The sequence below is a fragment of the Rattus rattus genome, chromosome 10 (genome assembly GCF_011064425.1).
Source record: "Rattus rattus isolate New Zealand chromosome 10, Rrattus_CSIRO_v1, whole genome shotgun sequence".
Taxonomy (NCBI): domain Eukaryota; kingdom Metazoa; phylum Chordata; class Mammalia; order Rodentia; family Muridae; genus Rattus; species Rattus rattus.
In genome coordinates, this window is record NC_046163.1 from 7,437,718 (window position 1) to 7,460,945 (window position 23,228).

General features: G+C 41.1%; 1 protein-coding gene and 1 pseudogene across 2 annotated transcripts in view; one reads left to right on the forward strand and one right to left on the reverse strand.

The window, feature by feature from the left end:
• Nucleotides 1–1,122: 1,122 nt before the first annotated feature.
• The window catches only part of Ubxn4 (UBX domain protein 4), a 30,984-nt gene continuing 8,878 nt past the window's right edge, over nucleotides 1,123–23,228 (reverse strand). Inside the window, exons 3-13 of one of the 2 annotated variants that reach the window (XM_032914756.1) lie at nucleotides 22,954–22,982; nucleotides 21,801–21,919; nucleotides 18,158–18,329; nucleotides 17,655–17,748; nucleotides 16,062–16,119; nucleotides 14,505–14,669; nucleotides 11,675–11,799; nucleotides 7,508–7,610; nucleotides 5,010–5,141; nucleotides 3,812–4,014; nucleotides 1,123–1,898 (exon numbers count right to left, since the gene is read on the reverse strand). In XM_032914756.1, the coding sequence (XP_032770647.1) occupies nucleotides 1,760–1,898; nucleotides 3,812–4,014; nucleotides 5,010–5,141; nucleotides 7,508–7,610; nucleotides 11,675–11,799; nucleotides 14,505–14,669; nucleotides 16,062–16,119; nucleotides 17,655–17,748; nucleotides 18,158–18,329; nucleotides 21,801–21,919; nucleotides 22,954–22,982 (1,339 nt within the window). In that variant the 3' untranslated portion in view covers nucleotides 1,123–1,759. The remainder of the gene's footprint in view (nucleotides 1,899–3,811; nucleotides 4,015–5,009; nucleotides 5,142–7,507; nucleotides 7,611–11,674; nucleotides 11,800–14,504; nucleotides 14,670–16,061; nucleotides 16,120–17,654; nucleotides 17,749–18,157; nucleotides 18,330–21,800; nucleotides 21,920–22,953; nucleotides 22,983–23,228) is intronic. The other variant, XM_032914757.1, reaches the window with a different exon arrangement.
• Nucleotides 22,562–22,851, forward strand: LOC116911023 (annotated as a pseudogene).

Consider the following 23,228-nt stretch of genomic DNA (forward strand, 5'->3'; position numbering starts at 1 on the left):
CCACCTCCCACGTACTTGGATCCAGGAATGAGAAGCCACCCCAGCTTGCTGCACTTTTAGAAGATGACTGGATTTTTGTTGTTTTTCTTTTTGTTCGGAGCTGGGGACGAACCCAGGGCCTTGCGCTTGCTAGGCAAGCGCTCTACCACTGAGCTAAATTCCCCAACCCCAGATGACTGGATTTTAAATGCAATGTTACTAGAAAGTTTTTTAAAACTCTCATTTTTGTTGTTGTTGTTTTTTTACCTTGTACCCCTGGCTGGCCTGAACTTGTTAAGTAGACCAGGCTGGCCCTTACACTCAGAGATCCACCTGCATCTGATTCCCAAGTGCCGGGATTTTAAGTGAGTCACCGTGCCTGGCAAAAATTCTCTTTAAACAGTGTAACTAATGTGATCAATGCAGAAGACTGCAAGAATTTAAGAGTATAAGAGAACTAACTACAAGGAGATACAATCATTACTGTTTCCTCTTTATGCACACAATTTATTTACAGAGCTGAACTCGTCCTGAGCCTACACGCTGTGCCTCCTGCCTTCTTACCACCACCACAGCGGCCATTTAGTAAACTCAGCAAGCGCTGGATTAGCATGCACCAGTTAGTTGTTTCCAGTTTTGAGTTAACTAATAGCGGGTCTAGGCATAGCTAAACTTGTGCAGTGAGGACCCTACTTAGAGAAGGCTATTGTGTCAAAGTATGAAACATCTACAGTTCCTGGGCGCCCTCTCAGGAAGGCTCTGCCGCCCAGCACTTGAGCGGCCACTGCTCTCACCCGCACTACTGGCTTACAAGCTTCTGACTCCACAGGGGACGAGAGGTCCTCCTCTCCACACAAATCCAAGTTCTCTGACACAGCGTGACTTTCCACTCTAAGAACAGAAGAACGGCAAAACAGACCCCACGTTTCAGACCTCAGGACTTTGAGAGGAAGTTCTGAGTCTGAGAGTGCTTTCCAAACGTAGGCATAATGGGAGGAGTCTCTGCTGTGGTCCGGCCCCGTGTGACTGCTGAGTGTGAGATCTCAGTACACGAGTGAGCACTCCAAGCTGCAGACTGGCCATTATCGTCTGTCTGGCATCGATGAGGAAAGATTATAAAACATATGCATCAGTAACCTAGGACACAGTCTCTACATTTTATTTTTTAAAAGAAAGGCAGTCAGTCAGTTGTTTTGCTGACAGAATCAGGGCAGCACTGGGAGGAAAAAGTCAAACAAAAGTGACCTCGGTACAGCCCTGTACAACAAAAAGATGCTTTACAGCAAAAATAAGATCATTCTGGTTTTTTGAAAACTTTTATTTAATATTTAAGTAAGATTAGAAACAACAAGATTTTTTTGAGGCTGATGAGTGCAAAGAGAAACGCTAAACATCAGTTATCACCTGATTAGCTCGCTTAAGTGCTCGGGGCTCAGACTACTCAGTGACATACCAGTTACTGTGTGGCTTGAGGATCTTGCAGCAGAAAGTGTCCTAAGTGAAACGCTGGGTAGAGGGCTGTGAAGTCTGAGTAGGAAGTGGCGGTGGCGGGGGCAGCCTTGGCTTCTTTTAGGCTGAGCAGCTGGTTACCCTATTGATTAGACAAGGACCTAGCATCCAGCTACTTCATGTTCTGACTTTTTCAGGTTAAACAACTTAACTCACAATCTCTTAGCAGAAATAGACTATAATGGTCTGGAAACATAGAGCAGACCCACTTCCCCAGCAGAAAAGTGCTGAGTGGATCCTAAAGGAAGCAGCGGGGAGCGTATACTCCGGACTACATCTGCTGCGTGGAGTTCCCATTCCAAGTGTTGTTCTCATCTTCGCCGTCATCTTGAGTCCGCAGTCGGTATATTTTCCCCTCCTTTTTAAAGTCTTCTCCTCGTTTTTCCAGCACTCTTTTCCGGACGGGTTCCCTGAAGTGGGAAAGAGAAGAAGATGACATAGAATAGAAAGCACACAAAGGTGTCTCCTCACATCCCTCCAATTCAGGATCGGCAACCACAGTCTATTTGTACCTCTGTGGCAATCCTCCTGAAGTTTATTAGTCTTTAATAACTTACTCTCCTTAGCTATGTAAGTCAAACTAGCCAAATTGCCCATTTTCCAGATGATTTATTAAACCCTGGAAGAACATGATCATTTGCTAACTATTCCTTAAAAAAAAAAAAACACCTCACACAAGCCGACACAAAACTAGACATAGTTTACAGAGCATCCTAGGAGCTACACAGTTCCAGTTGTACCTTAACTGATAGAAACGGCCAGTCACCTGCAATTCTTTCAAAACCTTTACCAGTGACTTATAACCAAGAATAACTAGGACCTCCTTATTTGAAAGCAGGAAGGAAAGAGTCTAGGCTTAGAAAATCTTACAAACAACAGAAAATGGGAAGCCCTTTCCTTCCTTGAGAAAAGTTTGTTTGTTTTTTTTAAATTCTTTCCCTCTTCCCCCTCCTTCCTTGAGAAAAGTTTAACGATTCACATGGCATCTTACTCCATAGGATTGTAATTACAGACTTAATATTTCTACTACTATTCGGCAAGACTAAGGTACTGACCTTGGTGCCTAACAGTCAAGATAAAGACCACACCAGCCAATCACAGTATTCATATATATCACTGTAGGGGTTTGAATGTGTACTATTTAGAAGTGTGTTTTTGTTGAAGGAAATTCATCACCTTGGGTGTGGGCTCTGAGGTCCTACGCTCAAGCTCCACCTAGCATGGAGAGAGCCTCCTGGCTGCCCGAGGAAGTCTGCGTCTCCTGGTTGCCTTCTGACCAAGATGTAGAACTTTTGGCTTTTCCAGCACCATGCCTGCCTGGATGCTGCCAATCTTCCTGCCATGATGGTAATGGACTGAATCTCTGAAACTGTAAGCCAGCCCCAAATAAAGGCTGTCCCTTATAATAGTTACCATGGTCATGGTGTTTCTTCACAGTAATGAAACCTTAACTAAAACAGCCCCAAAGAATCAGTGAATCATAGGACTAGGTGTCTCCAGACAGCAGAGTGACAGCTTCCAAAATATTTCTCCCTATTCTTTAGCAAGGCCCAAGAGGAGTGAGTATAGTGGTCAGCACCTATAATCCTAGCCCTTGGGAGGAAGAGGGAGGAAGGTCAGAAGTTTGAGGTCACAAACAGTTAGAGGTGAGCCCGAGTAGCCCTGCAAGACGCAAGCTAACAGAATATATGTAACAGGAATAGATATTATTTGTTAGATGGTGGTATAACCTCTTTCTGTATAATACTTCCTGTTAACTTGTTTTGAATATGCCATCAGAGTATGGGCTAAAGCTATCAGTGCTGTCCGCACAAGCAAACCTTTGCTCTGTACTGAGAGTGAGGCACTTGGTTAAGGAAGTAAAAGTCGGAAGACACTCTTACTCCTTTTGTGTTCTGCACTCTCCTTTTGGCTCAGGGCTTCACTATATCCTAGCAAGGACTCAAACCCATGATCTTCCGTATCCACGACCAGGCTAAACTCATGATGTCACATCCATCCACCTCCACCCCGACCCCACTCCCACACCAGTGTGGTGGCACAAACCTTTAATCCAGTCCTTGGGAAGCAAAGGCAGATGGATCTCTCCAAGTCTGAGGCCAGCCAGGGTAACATTAGGACCCCATCTCAAAAACAACAAAAACCATGGCTAGCAAGAAAGACACTACACGCTTCGGGGAGGAAACTGTATTGGTAATCATGGGATAAAGAGTGTTCAGTGGATGGGGGAAAGAGGCAAGGTTGCTTTACTAGCACCAAGGGTTAAGGGCACCACTGGACGTGACCTGTGTATTTCACTAGCAGAGAAGACGAGAACACACACCTTTTCTCTGACTTGCTGGATGACGCCGAGTTTGAAGGCTCTGTGGACGTGGCTCTTGCTGAAGTCTGTGCAGGAGGAGGATTACTAAATAAAAAATTGCTAATTAGTCTCCATATGGCCAGGAATGGATAAAGCACCGTTCCCAGTAATGTCCAAATGTCTCCACTAGAAGAGGGGACAATGGATGTGGCTGGCCGTCCTGCCTAGAAAAGAAAAAAAAAAAAAAAAAAAAAAAAGATTAAAAATTAACAAAGAAGTAAAGGTTATATCAATACAATCGAATCACATTTGGGTCTTAGAACGTCTTTTTATTTGGAAATAAATCCAAGGAAGTAAAAATGATCATCTTTTACTTCTTTCTAAATGCCCATGAACTTATGGGGACTCCTAGAGCTGTCTTCACTATTTATTTATTTTTATTGAGGCAGGGTCTTACTATGTATGTAGCTCTGGCCATCCTGAAACTCACTCTGTAGACCGTACTGCCTCACAAATATCTGCCTGCCTTGGCCTCCTGAGGGCCAAGCGTAAAGGAAGACACCATCCTGCTCTGGTGAGCTGTGTTTACTTTTGAACGAGTAATTTTATGTATGTGTGTCTATGTGTATGTGTGTGTCCATGACTGTCTGTATGTGTGTCCGTGTGTGTGGCCATGATTGTCTATATGTGTGTCCATGTCTGTGTGTCTGTGTGTCCGTGTGTGTCTGTGTGTCCATGACTGTCTATATGTACATCACGTTTCACCTGGAAGTGGAGTCACAGACAGCTGTGAGCCACCCTGCTGGGACTAGGAACTAAAGCTGGGTCCTCTGCAAACGCAGCCAGTGCTCTTAACTGATGAGCCATCTGTCTAACACCTCACAGTACTTGGCTTAAAAAAAAAAAATCTGGTTTTCTTTTATGTGTTTTAATGTTTTTCCTGGATGTTATGTACGTGTACTAGGTACGTGCTTGGTGCCAAGGCAGGTCAGAAGAGGACATCAAATGCCCTGGACGGGACAGCTGGGATTTCAGAGCCCACAAAACATTAGCACACAAGTTTATAAAGCACAGGATAAATAAATGGACTATACATTGATCTAATTTTGGCTACTTTGTTATTTTAATTACACAGCCGTTTTTCTTCTTCAAATTCTAAGAAATGACCAAGAATAGAACAGACAGGAACCCAGAGTAGAACCCAGAACTGTACGCTTACTGGCAGCAGCACCACGGAGGCGCTGGGGGCCAGCTCCAGATCCAGCAGCTTCCTCTTATAGTCGTCTCTGGTGAACTCTCTTCTGGGAAACATGGTTGCTAGTGAAAAATTACCATATGTGTTGCCAACAGTCTGAAACAGAGCAATGAATTTTAAACCTTACAAAGTTGCCTTTAGGAAATAAAGAACTACCAATACACATTGTTTTAGATTCTAGAATGATTGTTATAATTAAAATTACCTTAATTTATGAAATTCAATTAGACATAGATTTAAAATCACTTAGAAAAACCATGTTTCAAAAAGTAGCTGAGAAATACCAAATCCAAATGGCTTAAAAATTTTTAGCATCTAAAAAAGACCACTGCCTTCCTTTATTACAACTGCTGCAAGTAAGTGGAGGGCTACTGAGAAGCGAATGTCTCTCGTGCGAGCCAGCTAGGGAGAGAGCTGACCTCCATACTGTAAAACCTGAAAGGCACCTGTCCTAGGAGAGCTCCTCCGTGCTGACTGGACTGCGTATTTATGTTTACTAAAGAGCACTGAAAGATCTGTTACCTACAGTTTAAATTCCCCAACCCCCCCTCTCTTTTTTTTTGAGAGACAGGGCAGAGACCAGGCTGGCCTTGAAGTAACAGATTCACTTGCCTCTGCCTCCCAAGCGCTGGGATCAAAGAGATAGGCACAATGCCTGGCTTTAAAAACTAACAAAACTGTGACAACAACAAACCCCAGATGTGATGGAGACATAAGCACCTAAGGTAGCAGATGATCCTGCTCCATTCTCAGGGTCAAAACAAAATCAGCTGAGCAGTCATCATGAGGAGTAGACAGAGAAAATGTCATATAAACACTAATAAAGCTTTATTCAACAGAATAAAAAAAAGAAATTATGTCAGTTATAGGAAAAGTAGATGGAGCTGGAGAGCATATAGAGCAAAGCAAGTCAGACGACTACCACAGCCTTCCTGTATGTGCACCCTAGATTTCGATATACAATGTGTACGCATTAATGCGTGCACACAAAGCATCTGTGACAGGAAAGCAGAAGATACATCAGGACTCGGGAAAGCAATGGGGAGAGGGAAGGGTTAGTTGATGTGAACATGAAAATGTTCTGTAACACACTGTGTCATAATTAAAAATCACTACTTTGTACATTAATTTAAAAACAAAAGAACATGTATTTGATATAAAAGGTAAAAGGAAAAACAAACTACTGGACAGTGGACCAGTAAGACGACTCAGTAACTGAAACCATCTGTGACGTCAGCCTGAGGACTTGAGTTTGACTCCAGAGCCCACTGTGACAGGAGAATCAACCCCTGAACGCTGTTCTCAACACACGTGCACACATTCACCCGCACACAAACACCAGCCATAAATAGTTATAAATAAGAATAAAAGGATCATAAATAAAAACAAAACAGGAAAAAATGGTATCCATAGAATGCTGCAATGGGGCTTGCCTATGCGTTAAGGAAATTAATGGTCATTATCACTTCTGAAAACATATTTGGAGACATGATCTCAATGGGTGGGCTGAGCCATTCCAGATTTTTAATAAGAAATACTGTAACGATCCAAGTATGTGTTGGTGCGTCACTAGATTAAGTTTTTCAAATGCTAGCAAAGACCCCAGCTGCACAAAAGCACAGCTGCCACTTTGCTGCTGCTTTTACTTGACAGGACAGGGCTGTGTGGGAGGTTGGGGGTGCACACTGTGGCACATATGTGGGGCCTGTGGCAGTCCTCGTTTCCCACACAGGCCTCCATGTACCTGCAGCAGCTGTAGTAAAACAAGCCTTGCGGGGTCCTCAAGACAACGAAGCAATGAAGCAACCATCTGGGGCGAGTCCTGTAACTCTTGAGGCATGCATGCTCCCTTACGACTCCACATGATGGAAAGACTATTTTAAGGAGTAGTTTGGTGAAAAGGTCTAAACCTATTATTCCAACTTTCTAATTTTAACCTTGAAGTCATGAGAAAAATTCTGGTACATACAAAGAGCTTAGATCTCAAAGGAGGATTTATACCCAGGATCCATTTGAGTCAAGTCTAAGAGAGAAAAACAAAGTACTGGAAAGTACTCCTATCTTACTTCCTATGTTATCAAATTTCACAACACTCAGATTTTGAGTAAGCCCACACACACTTTTGAAGTAAATTTCTGATCTTTTGCCTTGACCAATAGAAAAATAATCAACTTTCAGAAAACAAAGGAAAACCTTTCCTTTCTAGGACAGACAATTCTTAGATCTGACATCTAGGAGATCACTTATTTTTCATTCCTCTTGCTAAACATGACAGTAGAACTTTCCTGAGCCTGCCGTACACTGTGATCATGTATAACACAAGCCAGAATCTGTCTGTCTCAGGGCTGTCTCCTGTAATTCTTCTGGAGCTAAGTCAAAACTTATCTACATTTTTCAAATTCTGCTTTGAAACGTCTCCTGCAAGGTTTTACTAACCTACACATCTATTTTTATAAACTTACCTGTGCAGCAAACTGCCTTGCTTCTTCTAAAGGAGCATCAGAAGGAAACTGGTTTGTAAAGGAAGAACCATCAGGCAGCCGGAACTGAATTCTTGCAATGGTGCTATGAAAAGAGACGAGTCAAGCTGAAGTCAGTTTTTTTACCTACAGTGTCATCAACTATCAAAGGGCTGGTGACACAGCTCTGTGGGTTAGGACTTGTTCCCAAACTTGATCACGAGCCTGATCCCCATGGTGGAGGAAGAGAACTGACCTCTACAGATGCACCCTAGCATGCTCTCCCACCCCTAGAATTGGTTTTCTTCCTTCCTCTCTAAAGTTCAGTTTGAGTAAAAGTTTATTTTCTTAGGCAGGAAAGATGACTCAATATGCAAGCCCATCAACCTGTACAGTATCACTTGAGAGGCTAAAACAGGAAGATAACAAGGTAGAGGCAAGCCTGGGCTACAAAGCCAATGAAACTTTGTCTCAAAACAAAACAAGGGCTTGGTGAGATGACCTAAGCTCATCTTGGAGGAAGGAGAGACCTAACTCCTGAAGGCTACTGTTTTCAGGAATTATCATAGACTCCATGACACACACAGCCTCCATCCCAGGCCCACAATGTTAAAAAAAAAAAAGTTGCTTAAAAAAAAAAAAAAACAACACAAAAACAAAATAGTAAACAGCTATCACACTAATAGCAGAATATTTCATTACTTCCCCAAATCACCCTGAGCCCATTAGTAATCACTGCCATTTCTCTCTCAGGCCGTAGCAACTATGAACAGATTTGCCTAGTTGGGACCTTTCATCTAAAAGAATCATATTACATACGATCTTCCATACAGCATTATGTTTTCAAAATTCACCCAAACTCAAGAATCAAAGTTCTTGATTCAATCTGGGAAGTGGTAGTGCATGCCTTTAATCCAAGCACTCGGGAGACAGAGGCAGACAGATCTTTGAGGCTAGCCTGGTCTACAGAGTGAGTTCTTGGATAGTTAGGGCCACAAAGAGAAACTCTGTCTCAAAAACACCAAAACCAAATGCAACTAAAAGTTCTTGATTTTTTTTATCATTTAATCTACTCTTTTATTTGTATTTAACTTTTAAAGACTTATTTATTATATATGAGTACACTGCAGCAGTCTTCAGACACACCAGAAGAGGGCATTGGATCCCATTACAGATGGTTGTGAGCCACCATGTGGTTGCTGGGATTTGAACTCAGGACCTCTGGAAGAACAGTCAGTGCTCTGAACCACTGAGCCATCCCTTCAGCCCCACTGTTTTATTTATTTTCTTTTGGTTTTCCAGACAGTACTGCTACAGATAGCCTTGGCTTAATCTGTAGACCAGGTTGGCCTCAAACTCAGAGATCCTTTTGCCTCTGCCTCCTGAGAGCTGGGACTAAAGGCATGAGTCATTACCATCTAGCTCATGTACAAATTTTTGTGTGGACATGTATTTTCAATCCTTGTACTAGCCAGTTTCACGTCAACCTGACACAAGTGAGAGTCATCAGAGAGGGAGCCTCAAGTGGGAAAATGCTTCCATAAGATCTGAATTACTAACCATTGAAGAAGAGCCCAGCCCACTGTGGGTGGTGCCACTTCTGGGCTGGGAGTCCTGGATTCTAAGAAAGCATGCTGAGCAAGCCAGAAGAGCAAGCCAGTAAGCAGCAGCACTCTTCCATGGCCTCTGCATAGTTCCTGCTTCCATGTTTCTGCCCTGTTTGAGTTCATGTTCTAACTTCCCTTAAGGATGAAATGTGAGTTAGAAGTGTAAGCCAGATAAACCCTTTCTCCTACGTTGCTTTGATCATGGTGTTTTGTCACAGCAGTAATCGCCCTAAGACAACCCTCTTGGAGATATATTTAAGAGTGAGTGCTGGGCTACCTCTCCTCTGGTAACTCCATGTTTAATATTCCGAGGACTTGCCAAGTGTTTTTCTACATGGCTATCATTTTCTAGCCTACTGATCATGTTGAAAGGCTCCAAATTCTCCAGCTCCTCACCAACATGTTACTGTCTTTTGTATTTTACTGAAGACAGTCTCACTGTACAGACCCTGTCCAGAACTCACTGTCCTGGCCTTGAATTCAGAGATCAGTTTGCCTCTACCTCAGAATGCTAGGATTGAAGACATGTGCCATCATACCCAAAGTGTTACTGTTTTTAAAACTGAATTATGCTACAGAGTGTGAAATACTGGATTGTTTGGTCTTGTGAGAGTTTTTCCGTGCAGCACAGGCTGGCCTAGAGCGTGATATATAACAGACTTGTTGTTTTCTTGACTAAGGTTCCCAAGGGTTGGACTTATGTCGTGCTCCTAGCACCTGGCTTGTTTACTGGCCGTTTTCTTCAATGATTCCAATCCTTCTCCATAAGAGCTGTGTTATCTTTTCATTGTGAGCTAGACAATGATTAGGATAGCCCAGGTACAAACTTCTTATCAAATATATACTTTCTAGTATTCTCTCTAATTCCTTATGAAGTTCAGGATTAGAAATTCTGTAAAAATCAAGAATGGAGAGATGGCTCAGCAGTTGAGAGCACACTGCTCTTGCGGAGGACAGAGACTGGCTCCCAGCTGCAGGGCTGTGAGCTCCCTTAACTGTAGCATCAAGACAGCTAACCAACATCATCTTTCTGGACTCCATGGAAGCTCCCTTGAAGATTGAAAAACAAAAACAGGAACAAAAACATTTTTTTATCTGCAGTGGGGGTATGCAAGCATGTTTGTGCATGCACCTATGCAGAGGCCACAAGACGGCAAGGGATTTCCTTCTCTGTCACTCTCCACCCATTCCTTTAACCTGGGGTCTCTATTGTCTGAGCTAGGCTACAAGCCAGGCGGCGAGCATTAGCAATTCAGTCTCATGCTTGGAGCGGGGTTACAGACACTTGGTGGGCTCCTGGCTTGCTACATGGTGCTGGGATCTAAATTCCAGTCCTTATGATTGCAGAGTGAACATTCATAATTGACAAGCCATTTCTCCAGCTCCTAGAATGACCATTTTAATATGACTTCTGAAGAATGAACAGAGCATTTTTCCATTTAGATTAAATTTTTGTTGCAAATATTGTTGCATTTTCTAAGAAATTTTAAGGGAGGGATTAGGGAGCCGATGGTCAGGAAACTAGGAAAGGGAATAACATTTGAAATGTAAATAAGAAATACCCAATTTAATAAAAATGGAAGAAAAAAAAAAGCACTGGCTACTCTTCCAAAAAAAGAAAAAAAAATATATATATATAAGTATTAAAATTCACCATTTTACAGATGATCAAATATTAGACAGAAAACAAAAAAATTTTTTAATTAATTTTTAAAAAGATTTATTCTATTTTCCTTTATGTATATGTGTGTATGTGTATGTGTGAATGCATGCTTATAGGTATAGGTGCCTTTGGAAGCCGGAAGTGGGTTTAAGATCCTCTGGAGCAAAAATTTATGGGTGGTTTTAAGCTACTTGATGTGGGTGAGAGGAACTGAACTCATGTCCTCTACAAGAGCATCAAGTGCTCCCAACTTCTGAGCCATTTCTTTAGCCCTTCTGAAAAATCTAAATTTTTAAAAAAGTAATTTTCTGAGACAGGGTCTCATCATATATCCCTGGAACTCACTATATAGGTCAGGTTAGCCTCAAACTCAGAGATCTGCCTGCCTCCCAAGTGTTGGTATTAAGGTATACACTGCTGGGCTGGAGAGGTGGTTCAGGGGTTAAGAGCACTGACTGCTCTTCCAGAGGTCCTGAGTTCAATTCCCACCAACCACATGGTGGCTCACAACCATCTGTAAAGAGATCTGATGCCCTCTTCTGGTGTGTCTGAAGACAGCTACAGTGTACTCATATAAATAAATGAATAAATCTTTTTAAAAAAAGGGAAAAAAAAGGTATACACTGCTACACTCAGACAAAATATTTGATCATGAAAGTTAGCAGTTGTCCAGTTTAAAGTATTTTAAAAACATTCTTAAACATTAACCAGTAGCTGGGCTTGCTGGTGCAAGTCTTTAAACCCAGTAGTTTGGAGGCAGAGGCAGGTGGATCTCTGTGAGCTCAAGGCCAGCCTGTCTAGTGAGTTTCAGATCAGCTAGGGCAAAATAAAGAACAGAAATAACCACCGAAGCCCCAGATGCACAGCCATTTCAGGTGAGGTTTGTGAAGTAAGAAGCACCTTCTGTCCCGTGTGGAAGACTCCCTCTTGACTTCTGCTTCTGCCTGTTTGGCCAGCAAGGCAGCAGCTTTGGCAGCCTCTGCTTCCTTTGTCTTTGCAAAACGAGCAGCTCTTTCTGCACGATCCTTTGAAGTAAAATACAATTGGACACATTACCTTCACTGTCAGAATCTATACATGTCTACACAAAAGGAATAATAACTACAAATACACGAAATCCTTTCAGCTCACATGCAGACATTACACACCACGACATGAGATTTTTGGTCGTTTTCTTCACTTAAGCACCTGTGTAGAATCCAAGTCACTATTACACGAGGAAGATGGATTAGCTTCATTCATCGTGGAGGAACAAAGTCTGGCACAAAGTTGATATTTAATGAGTGTTTGTTAAACAACATTGATATACAGGCAGGAATACTTCTCATATGTATATGTAGGATGATGTCATTATGGAGGTGAAGGCAGGTACAAGACAGAACGAGGTCTGTCATTGGATGAGAAGGAAGGATGGGCGGGAGAAATGTTTTAGAGAGGAGGAGGAGGAGACTGGAGCGAGAAGGGAGGAGAGGAGCAACTAAGAGAACACTGAAGCAGATGTTCAGATTCCTCTCTGAATGTTTACAGGTTGTTATGAATGTTCTTAAGGGATGGATGTGTACAGAGCTTTGTATGTCTAGGTGGGCAATTATATCTTATCAGTTGGATCAGAGGTTATTGTGTTGTGTGTTCTTTCATGTGGCAATTTAATTGAATTCAAGAGAATTTGTGGTGGCTGGAGACACTGGGCCACCATGGGATTGGGATGTGTGTGTTTGGCATGGTGGTAACCTGCCTTGAAAACTAGACTGGTAGAGAGACTGTTGCCAGGCTCAGAGAGTAGCCATTGGCAGTGTGATTGGGATGGAGCAGAGCGGGTGAGACGCTTTGCTGAGATGAAGAGACCCACTAGATATGTTGGGGAACTGAAGTGCCGGATCTAGTATGGGATAAAAGACAGCATTTTTTTTTTTAAATAATTTTACAGCAACATGTATATAATAGCTTAATTTAAAAAGACATTCCTGCCTAGAGAGATGGCTTCAGTGGTTCAGAGCACTGACTGTCGGACCCAACACCCTTCTGGCCTCTTTGAGCAATGCATGCATATAGTGTATGTATATACACACACCTAAGCCAAACATTTATATACATAAAACATAATTTAAAAAAGAAAACTAACTGGCTATAAAAACATCCAAAGCCTTGAGCTGTGTCTACATCTTTTAAAAGTATCTCAAAAATAATGCTTTTATAGAGACTGCAAAATAACAAAATTTTAAGTTTGTTTCCAGGAAAAAAAAATTGGGGGACATTTTCATCGTGTGGCCCTGACTAGCCAATGATTCCAATGATTCCCTTTGTAGACCAGGCTGGCTTTGAACTCACAGAGTTCTATCTACATGCCTAAGTGCAGGGATTAAAAGTATACACTATCATGAATCTGTTAATGCTGTACTTTCCTAGAAAATTCTCTTTTTCTGTTTTTGAAGATAGGGTTTTTCTGTGCAGAGGTGGTTATCCTGTGTCGACCGCCTGGCATCCGACTCACAAAGATCCACTCACTGTGGTGGGATTAAAGGAGTGTGACAGCCCTTGACCCCCAGCTTGGAAAACTCACATGCCTTTAACCCTAGTGCCTCTCTGATTTTGAGGACAGCATGGTCTACACATTGAGTTCCAGGGCAGCCAGGGCTATATATACTGTTAGACTCTGTTTACAAAAAAAAAAAAAAAAAAAAAAAAAAAGGACCTGAGCTCAGCTTCTAACGCACTCATCAGGAAGCTCACAACCACCTGTAACTTCAGTTCCAGAGATTTGATGCCTCTTGTCCCTGAAGATACCTACACATACATAACTGAACACACACACCTATATATGAACACACACAAACACCAAACAAAAACACCCTATCTTGGGTTAGTGAGATGGATTCAAGGGTAAAAACGCTTGCTGTGTGTGCCTGGTGACTTTAGTGTGAGCCCAGATCCACACAAAGGTTGAGCAGAGTGCGGATTCCACAAAGTTGTCCTCCGACCCCCAAAGTTTCATTATTCTACACAGAAGTTTTTTACAGGGGCAGTGGTAGAGAGAGGGCTCAGCGACTTAAGAGCACCCGTCGCTCTTGGGTAGGCTTGGAATTCAATTCGTAGCACTGACATGGTGACTTACAACCATCCATTAACTCTCTCGTCCCAAAGGATCCAATGTTCTCTTCTGGCCTCTGAGGGCCACTGACACACACAACCTACACTCATGCAAGCAAAATACTAACACATGTGAAATAAATAAGTAGTAAGGAAAAGCTTTTTTCTTTTTTTGATTTACTCTGTGTTATCTTGGCTGTCTTGTAACTTAGTCTACAGACCAGGCTGGCCATCAGACATCTACCTGACTCTGCCTCCTGAATGCCACCACTGCCTGGCAAGACAGTACTTTAAAAACCACTTTATTGAGGACTAGGATGTGAGAGAAAAAAAAGAAAAAAAAAGTTAAAATGATTATCTGTTCATTTTTCATAACTATTTAAATTCAATATAATATTGTTTAAAAAGGAAGTCCAGGTTGTTATTCATTTTGTTACTAAAATGAGCTATTATACATACCATATGGTAACAATGAAAAGCCACTCTGTGTGAAGAAACTGCATCACAAATGTCATGGAGTCAAGCATTTAAACTAAACCCACACTTCAGGGGCTTTCTACCATCCCAGCATTCAGCAGGTTCAGCTAAGAGAAGCTCAAGCTCAGCAAAGTGCATTAATGAATGGGGACACAGCAAAGCTCACCAGTGCAATCTGCTGCTTGATGCGCTCCCGAGCTGCTCTATCTTCTGCCTTTTCTCTGCTTCTTTCTTCTAACATTCTTTTTGTTAATTCTTCTTCTTGTTTTCTTTTATAATCCAACATTTCCTTTCCAGTTTTTCTCCTTTCAATTTCCTTCTTAATCTCTCTCTGAATCAAAACAAAGTTTTATGAATCAAAAGAAAGTTTTATAAACCAAAACCACAATCTAATCTTCTGTTCCAGATAACACTGTGATGTAATAAAGGCTGACTATAGAATGCACTTAAAAGAACAGGACTTGGGGGCTAGCGAAATGGCTTGGAGGTTAACAGGACTGACTGTTCTTCCAGAGGACCTGAGTTCAATTCCCAGCACCCACATGGCAACTTATTATTGTATACAATTACAGTCCTATGGGATCTAGTACCTTCTTCTGGTGGGCAAATGTTCATGCAGACAAAGTACCAATACAGATAAATAAATCACTAAAAAACAACAGAAATTCATTAAATGCTCGTTGGTGAGACGGCTCAGTGAGTAAAGAGGCCTGCCATCAAAGTTCACATTAGGGACTTACACAATGGAAAGAGAAAACATGACTCTAAAAAGTAGTCCACTGATCACACACATTCACACAAAGTAATTTTTAAAAAGGAAAAAAGGAGGTGAAAAGATGACTCAGTTATTGGGCACATGGCTATTCTTCCTGGTCCTGGGAACTCAGGACACTTAGGTTAGGTTCCCAGCGCCCACATGACAGCTCACAACTGTTTGTGACTTCAGACCCAGAAGGCCTAATGCCCTCTTCTGGCCTCTACAGGCACCGGGCATGCAAGTAGTGCACAGATTTGCATGCAGGCAAAACACCATACAAATAAAATGACTAAAACAATTATTTTACGGACAGTATGATTACTGGTCAAATATCTATCAACTTATAAACTTTTGTCAGTGGTTCTGTTAAGAGTACAGTGTAATCTGTAACCAAGAAGAAGTACACATCTTGCTAGGGGCAAGTGTGTCTGTAAATGGTAATCAATTATTTGGCTTGAAAAAAAAAAAAAAGATAATCTATAAAACCCCAAAGAGATGGGGCACAATTACTGTGCAAAAGATGATACACACACTAGAATTCAAAGTTACATTAAAAATTCAGGAGTATGTACACAAATTGGACTTTTCTCAAAGCCAGCAATTTTACATCAACTTCCTTTAGATATTTATATGAAAGACTTGCTGCAGAGAGGAAAAGATTATTTAATTATCTCTAGTAATTTATAAAATAAGGAAATAAACAGCTGGGCATGGTACCCCATTGCATCCCGACGAATTCCAGGCCAGCATGGACTGCACAGCAAGACACCGTCTCAAATACACACAAACAACAGCCAGCACCCTAACGTGTAAACACCGTGATCTGAGCACACAGAACTGAGAACTTCCTTCACCACAATGCGACACTGAGTTCAAGGACACCGCCCTAGGTCTGCTCAGTTGGACATCACGTCAGATACAGCCTCAAGTAACAGAGAGCGGAACATTGCTAAGGGTGAGCTCTACCTGGGCCTCTTCCTTCCTCTTCTCTTCTCTCCTTTCTTCAAGCTTTTTTGTTAATCTGCTTAAAAAAACAAACAAAACACCAAGATAGATTCTATTATTCAAAGCACATTCAAGAATTCCATTGGGAGTGGGGAACAGAAATGTTGGTGCCCGTCTTTAAAATTAGCATTTAGGAAACAGAATAGCTAGGGGATACACACTGTCTCAAAAGAGTTTTATTTAACTTATACAAAGGGAACTACAGAAACCAAACATAATCCTCTGGAAGCCCAGCAGGTTTATCTGTCCATTCCTGTCCCTCCATAGATCCATGAATGAACGGGAGCCCATCATAAGCCTGTTTCTAGCCCTAACTGCCTTATATTTATATCAAGAGTTCTCACTCTTTGATGATTTATCTGATTGGTAGTGCTTGAGAATAAGCAAATTTAAGCTGGAGAGCTGGCTCAGCAGTTAAAAGCTTATATTATGTCTGCATTGGACCAAACTTCTATTCCCATAGCCCACTTCTTTTTGAAGGGGTCGTTTTTGTTTTGTTTTTTAAGACAGGGTTTCTTTGTGTATCCCTGGCTGGACTCAGAGCTCCACCTGCCTCTGCCTCTCAAGTGTTGGGATTAATGGTGTAGGCCACCACCAGCCAGCTCTATAACCACTTCTTGACACTCACAACCACTTGCAATTCCACTGCAAATGGCCAAAAAGATACCAATTCCTTTGAAGGAATTTTATTTTATTTATTACTGTCATTATTAATGTTTTTCCAGAGCAGAAGATTTAACCCAGGACCCCATGTCTGCTAAGCATTCTAGCACCTAGACCCTAGTCTCCTCTAAGAAGTATTTTTTTAAATAAATAATTCTTTTTTTTATTTACTTATTTATTTTATGTATGTGTGTCCCTGTCCTCAGACACACCAGAAGAGGGCATCAGACCCCATTACAGGTGGTTGTGAGCCACCATGTGATTGCTGGGAATTGAACTCAGGACCTCTGGAAGAGCGGTCAGTGCTCTTAACCACTGAGCTATCTCTCTAGCCCCTAAGAAGTATTTTTAACTTCCATATAATATTAAATGGTTTTAGGTTGGGATTACAAATATTATTAGTCATTAACTAATACTTTTTTATTATAGCATAACAGATGAGTTTCATAATTACTGCATTTTATAAACCCTAAACTGGAAACTACAATGGATCAGAGATGTTTAACTGGTCAGTCCAACAAATAAAAAATGACATTGGTAGGTAGTGGTTATGCAGAACCCCAGCTCAGTGCATATAGGTGTGAACTCAGTAAGTAAGCTCTTCTTCATCTGGAAATTATTCTCCCAGCACAAAGAAACAAAAGCAAGAATGACAGATGGACTCACACATGTATGCACTCAAAGGGACTCAGACAGAAACGCTCAGATCTATAGCTGACTGACAACTTTAAAGATACAGAAAAGCTAGACCCTAGTTTTAATTTTCATGGAATAGCTGAGTTATTGAGGCCATCAGAAGGTTAAACCTGCAGCTCTGTCACTCAAGCTAACAAAATGACTAGAAACTGTAATTTACTAAACAAAATGCCGTCTACAAAAGGAAAAGTAAACCTTTCCACTCTGACGGTGAGGTCCTCTGCTGGTCTCTGGTTTAAACATCCAGGAGGCTCCTGAGAGAGGCTGTCATGACCTGCGCATTCTCCTCCTTAATTATTAAAATGAAATAAGAATATTGCATTAGAGGCAATCTCTGAGATCAAGGCCAGCCTGTTCTACAGTGAATTCCAGAATAGTCAAGAGTACAGAGAATTTCAACAACAACAAAACAATGAAAACAAACACCACTACCCCCAAACACAAAGGAAACTGCATTTAATGCAACTTTAATGTAAAAGGTATAAATCATCTATTAACTTTTCCTCTTGAGGATCTGGATGACAGAAATGCATCACTGTGCCTGAAGGAATGACAGTCTACTAGCTAAACCCTAGCCCGAGGTTGGGTTTGTCAGGATGTAACCCCATTTGCAAAGGCTTGATGTTATCTGTCTGGGATGCTACAGTAAGACTAATCCATGCCTTGAAGTATGAACTGAAGAAATACTTTTACTATACCTGCTGCAGTATCTGACTTTGGGTCAGAAGCAGTTGGAGTCTCACAAAGCTCTGTATTTCTGGACTCGGCACTTTCACATATGTCAGGTTCAAATGAGGCAGATGGGGTAGATACGGAACTTTCTGACTGTTTGTCATTTGTCACTGATGTTTCACCTTTTGATGAGTGCATCTTGGGAAACAAATCAGAACTTAATTAGTGTGAGACTGTATAGCCATTTTATGGTCTCTCTCTCTCTCTCTCTCTCTCTCTCTCTCTCTCACACACACACACACACACACACACACACACACACACACACACACACACACACACACACACCCCTGACAAGAGTAGAAGTATTAAACCTTCTAAAGGACAAATTGAAAATGTAGAGTTCTAGACATAATAAAATCTGTATTATGGGTTGAACATGGTGGCACAAGCCTTTAATCCCAAGCAGAGGCAAGTGGATTTCTGTAGGTTCAAGGCCAGCCTGGTCTACATAGCAAGTCCTAGGATAGCCAGGGTTATACAGAGAGACCCTCAAAACAAAAACAAAAAAGAAAAATTATATTGTGGGATTTAACTACAAGTTGGGAAGAGCATAATTTTCTCTCTCTCTCTCTCTTCTCTCTCTCTCCCTCCTTCCCTCCCTCCCTCCCTCCTTCCCTCTTCCTTCCTTTCTTCCTTCCTTTCTTCCTTTCTTTCTTTCTCTCTCTCCCTCCCTCTCTCCCTCTCTCCCTGTCTCTCTCTCTCTCTCTCTCTCTCTCTCTCTCTCTCTCTCTCTCTCTCTCTCTTTCTTTTTTTTTTAGTACAGGAGGGTGAGCTATATTTCCAATACAAAGTTTTAAAGTGGTTGGAGAGATGGCTCAGAGGTTAAGGGCACTCGCTACTCTTCCATAGGCCCTTAGTTCAATTCCTAGCAACCACATGGTGGCTGCCCACAAACATCTGTAGTGGGATCTGATGCCCTCTTCTGATGTTCAAGTGTACATGCAGGCAGAACTCTATACATAATAAGTAAATCTTTAAAAAAGTTTTAAAGCTGAGTGACTTTTCTGGCTAGTGGAGGAGGCTTAAGACACTTCTGAAAGGAAGGCAGATGAAAGACAAGTAGTGCTGCCCTGGAACAAGCCCACTTCCCTCAAGGGCCTCAAATTCTAGCAGGTGCCTGATAGATGGGTCAGTGGTTAGGGTAATCCTACTTTGTCAAGCTATGGTATTAGGAGGGCGGTTCTGTTTATCTTCAGAGAATAACCACTGTTAAATTTAGTTACCCCAAGGGCCTGAGATCAGAGTACACACACAGGTTAGGAAGCATCAATTTGGCTTGTCACAGCCCGAGTAAAGGTCCAGACAGAGAGCTGTGGAGAGCAGGAGGGAAGGACCCTGTGGACTGAAAAATGCAGGTGGTAGGAACCTGGCTTGGTTAGAAGATATGTTAAGAGATGTCTCCGCCCTCAGTGGCCCAAACCAGAGTCTATCCAATGAGAATTAACCTGGAGCTCCACAGCTCTGAACTTAAGACCAGTGGGTGAATCAGATTCTAGAGTCACACTTCTCTACTGCTGTAGTCTGAGAACTAGGGATCCACAACTGTACTTGACACTTACACATAAGCACAACTCTAAAGGGTGATTAATACTCAAAAGCCTAGAAAACACAATGGTGGGTCTTGTATCCACACCAATGGTTGCTTTCTTGTCAGGAGCCATTAGGAAAGGCTAAGGCTAGCAGGTGGCCTTCCAGAAGGTGGCCCACCATTTCTGCATGGTCTGCGATGGGTGAGCTCTATGAGGCAAGGTCCCAAAGAGACGTCATCTCAAGATTGCTTCTTGCAGCTGATAGGCCTTTCCTGTCATTATTAAATTAATATAATAATCTGAGCATTATACTGCCCTATTGAGCAGATTTCCTGCAGATCAACATAGAGATGAATTTTTATGAATTAATGATGTTTAGATGAATTAATGATTTTATAGAATTTCTGATTTGATTAAAATAATCTTAGGAAGAAAGTTTTAAGAGATGGTTTTAGTTGTTTTGCTAGAGAGATGTAATAAAGTTAGAATCAAGAAGAGAATGTGTCCCCTCCTCATATAGTAAGTAAAGGCGGCATAAGGAATACAATGAGTTTTCACAATTATACTAAAAAGAGAAATAGGCTTGGGACAGATTTGTGCTCAAGGAAAAGCATTCAGGTGTATACTATGATAAGGCAAGGCCACATGTAAAAACTGTTCCTTTGAACTTACAATGAGTATAGAATGAAACACTGCTTTGAACTTAATATCAACATCCTTTTGTAACTCCTATTTTGTAACATTTTACCTGTGAGGTAATTTTCTAAGAACTTTTGTTTATAAGAAGAAATAAAGATGATATGTTGGCTTGGGTACCTTTCCCCCATCCATCCACCCACCAAATGTATATGTCTGTTTGTCTATGTGTAGGTGTGCATGAACACTTGTGGAATAGATGACACAGATGTATGGGCCCGGCCAGAATGTGTGTGTGTGGATTTATATGTGTCTGTGCGTAAGTGTCCGTGTAAAGGATTTTCATTCTTTCCTTTCCTCCCTCTCTGGTTCACAAAGAGTTATCCAGCCTAGCCATGGAGAAGCGTCTGGCAGCCTGGTCAGAGAAGAGAGAACTACTAGCAATAAATCCTTACTTACTCCCCTGCTGCTAGACAGTATCTGCTAAGTGCCAGAGAATTATACAGTAAGTTTATAAAGTAGTAGGAGTTAAGTTTTCCATTGCTTATCAAAAACGGAGAATTATAAAGTTTATAAAATAAGTAAGAAGTAAGTTTTCCATTACTTATCAATCATGTAAAATTATAAAGTAAACAGATCATCTATTTTGTGTCCAATATTGTGTCCCACTTCATCTTCTTCCAGGCCAGGCAGGCTCCCAGCACTTTCTATACTCAGATAAATAATTAAATTAAAAAATAAATTAAAGTTCCAGAAAACGTGAACAATCCAAATCTTGAAGCAGTTGATAGCAAGAAACAATAAAAGCAAAATTAATGAAAAAATAAGTAAGATTGACAAACCCCTAACTAACTAACCTAAATGAAACAGACAGAAGACCCAAATTACTAAAAAACAAATTAAATAGGACAGGTTACTATAGAGATCAATGAAATACAGAAAATTATTTATTAATTTATTAAAAAAAAAAAAAAAGACTTGAAGCTCTCTGGAGCCAGAGAGATGGGTCAGAGGTTAATAGTGCTTGTTACTCTTGTATAGGATTTGGGTCACTCACAACAGATAGTCATAACTTAGTTCCAAGGGACCCAGTGCCCTCTGACCACCTTGAGCACCTGAATGCATGTGGAGCACATATATACCATCAGTCATATGCACATACACACAAAGTACAATCATTTTTCTAAACTGAAAATTGCCAGGCATGGTGATGCACACAGGCAGAGGCAGGCAGAACTCTGAATTTGAGGCCAGCCTGGTCTACAGAGTGAGTTCCAGGAAAGCCAAGGCTACATGGAAAAACCCTGCCTCAAAAATCCAAAAATAAATACATTATAATGAATTGAAATTAAAGCAGGAATTAAAAAAGAATCTTTCAATAGGGGCTATTCAGGATTGAAAATAAAATCTTAAAATAAAGTAAGCTCTGGCTCCTTCTTACCTGTTGGACTTTGTGAATTCTTGTAACAAGTTCATCTGCAGAAACACTCCCTGCTATTACTTCCAAAGGGATTCCACTGTCTCCTATAAAGAAACTGGACGGAACACACACTACAGGATCTGTACTCGACAATTAAGTTTAATAATTCATGCTTGAAGTTTTATAAAATACAGTTAACAAAGCAAAACATATCATCTTAGTGGATTTCATAATAGACTAGTTAGCAAGTTTCTCACCTCAATGCATCTAGTGCATGTGGTATGTAAAATAATTTATGGTCTGTACAGGGTATCAGAATGAACAATATATCTTATTCTCCTATATCATAGCTTTACTTTATCCATTTGCCTCTTGCCATCTACTTCTAACACTTCAACCAAACTATGCCATACTGTTCTTCAGATATGCACAGTTAAAAAAGATGTACTTGGCCACTAGCTACAATGTATTATCTCAAAAGACAATCTACAACTTTGCTTCTGCAAACAAAAGGTAAGTTTTCCTAAGTAAAAATAACTCCTAATTTTTTTCCCTGTTTCTTTGAGACAGGGTTTCTCTGTGTAGCCCTGGTTGTTCTAGAACTTGCTCTACAGACCAGGCTGACCTCCAGCTCAGAGATTTCCCCTGCCTCTGCCTCCCAACTGCTAGTATCAAAGGTGTGTGCTGTCACTGCCCAGCTTAATCACTAATTTTTTAATTAAAAAAAAAAAAAAAAAAAAAAGAGCTCTTCCGGTTTCTTTGGCCTCGCCAGTAGAAGCAAGATGACGAAAGGAACGTCATCCTTTGGAAAGCGTCGCAATAAGACGCACACACTGTGCCGCTGCGTGGCTCCAAGGCCTGCCCTTCAGAAGTCGACCTGTGGCAAATGTGGCTACCCTGCCAAGTTCTCGAGGAAGTATAACTGGAGTGCCGAGGCCAAGAGGCGAAACACTCCCGAGACTGGACGGATGAGGCACCTACAGATTGTCTACCATAGATTCAGACATGGATTCCGTGAAGGAACAACACCTAACCCAAGAGGGCAGCTGCTGCAGCATCCAGTTCATCTTGAGGATTTCAGTCAGTCATAAAATAAATGTTCTGGTTTCAAAAAAAAAAAAAAAAAAAAGGAAAAGCAAATATTTATGAAACCAATTCTTCAATGAAAGGATACAAATTTGTGAAAACTGTAGACAGGCTTCGCTGTAAAAAACAAAGATATCAAGAGAAAGATCATTACACAAATTCAACTATTTTCCAAATATGTTGCTGTCATTAAATTTACTATACCAATATAAGTACTTTGTAAAAGTTACTAGTTGACATAGCAATAAGCAGGAGAGAAATGAGAATTTTATATTACAAGACATTTTTGTTCTTTTTAATTGTTGTTTTACAATTTTCAGTTTATAAAATGATTTGTTCTTACAACCCAAAAAGTGGTGGCTG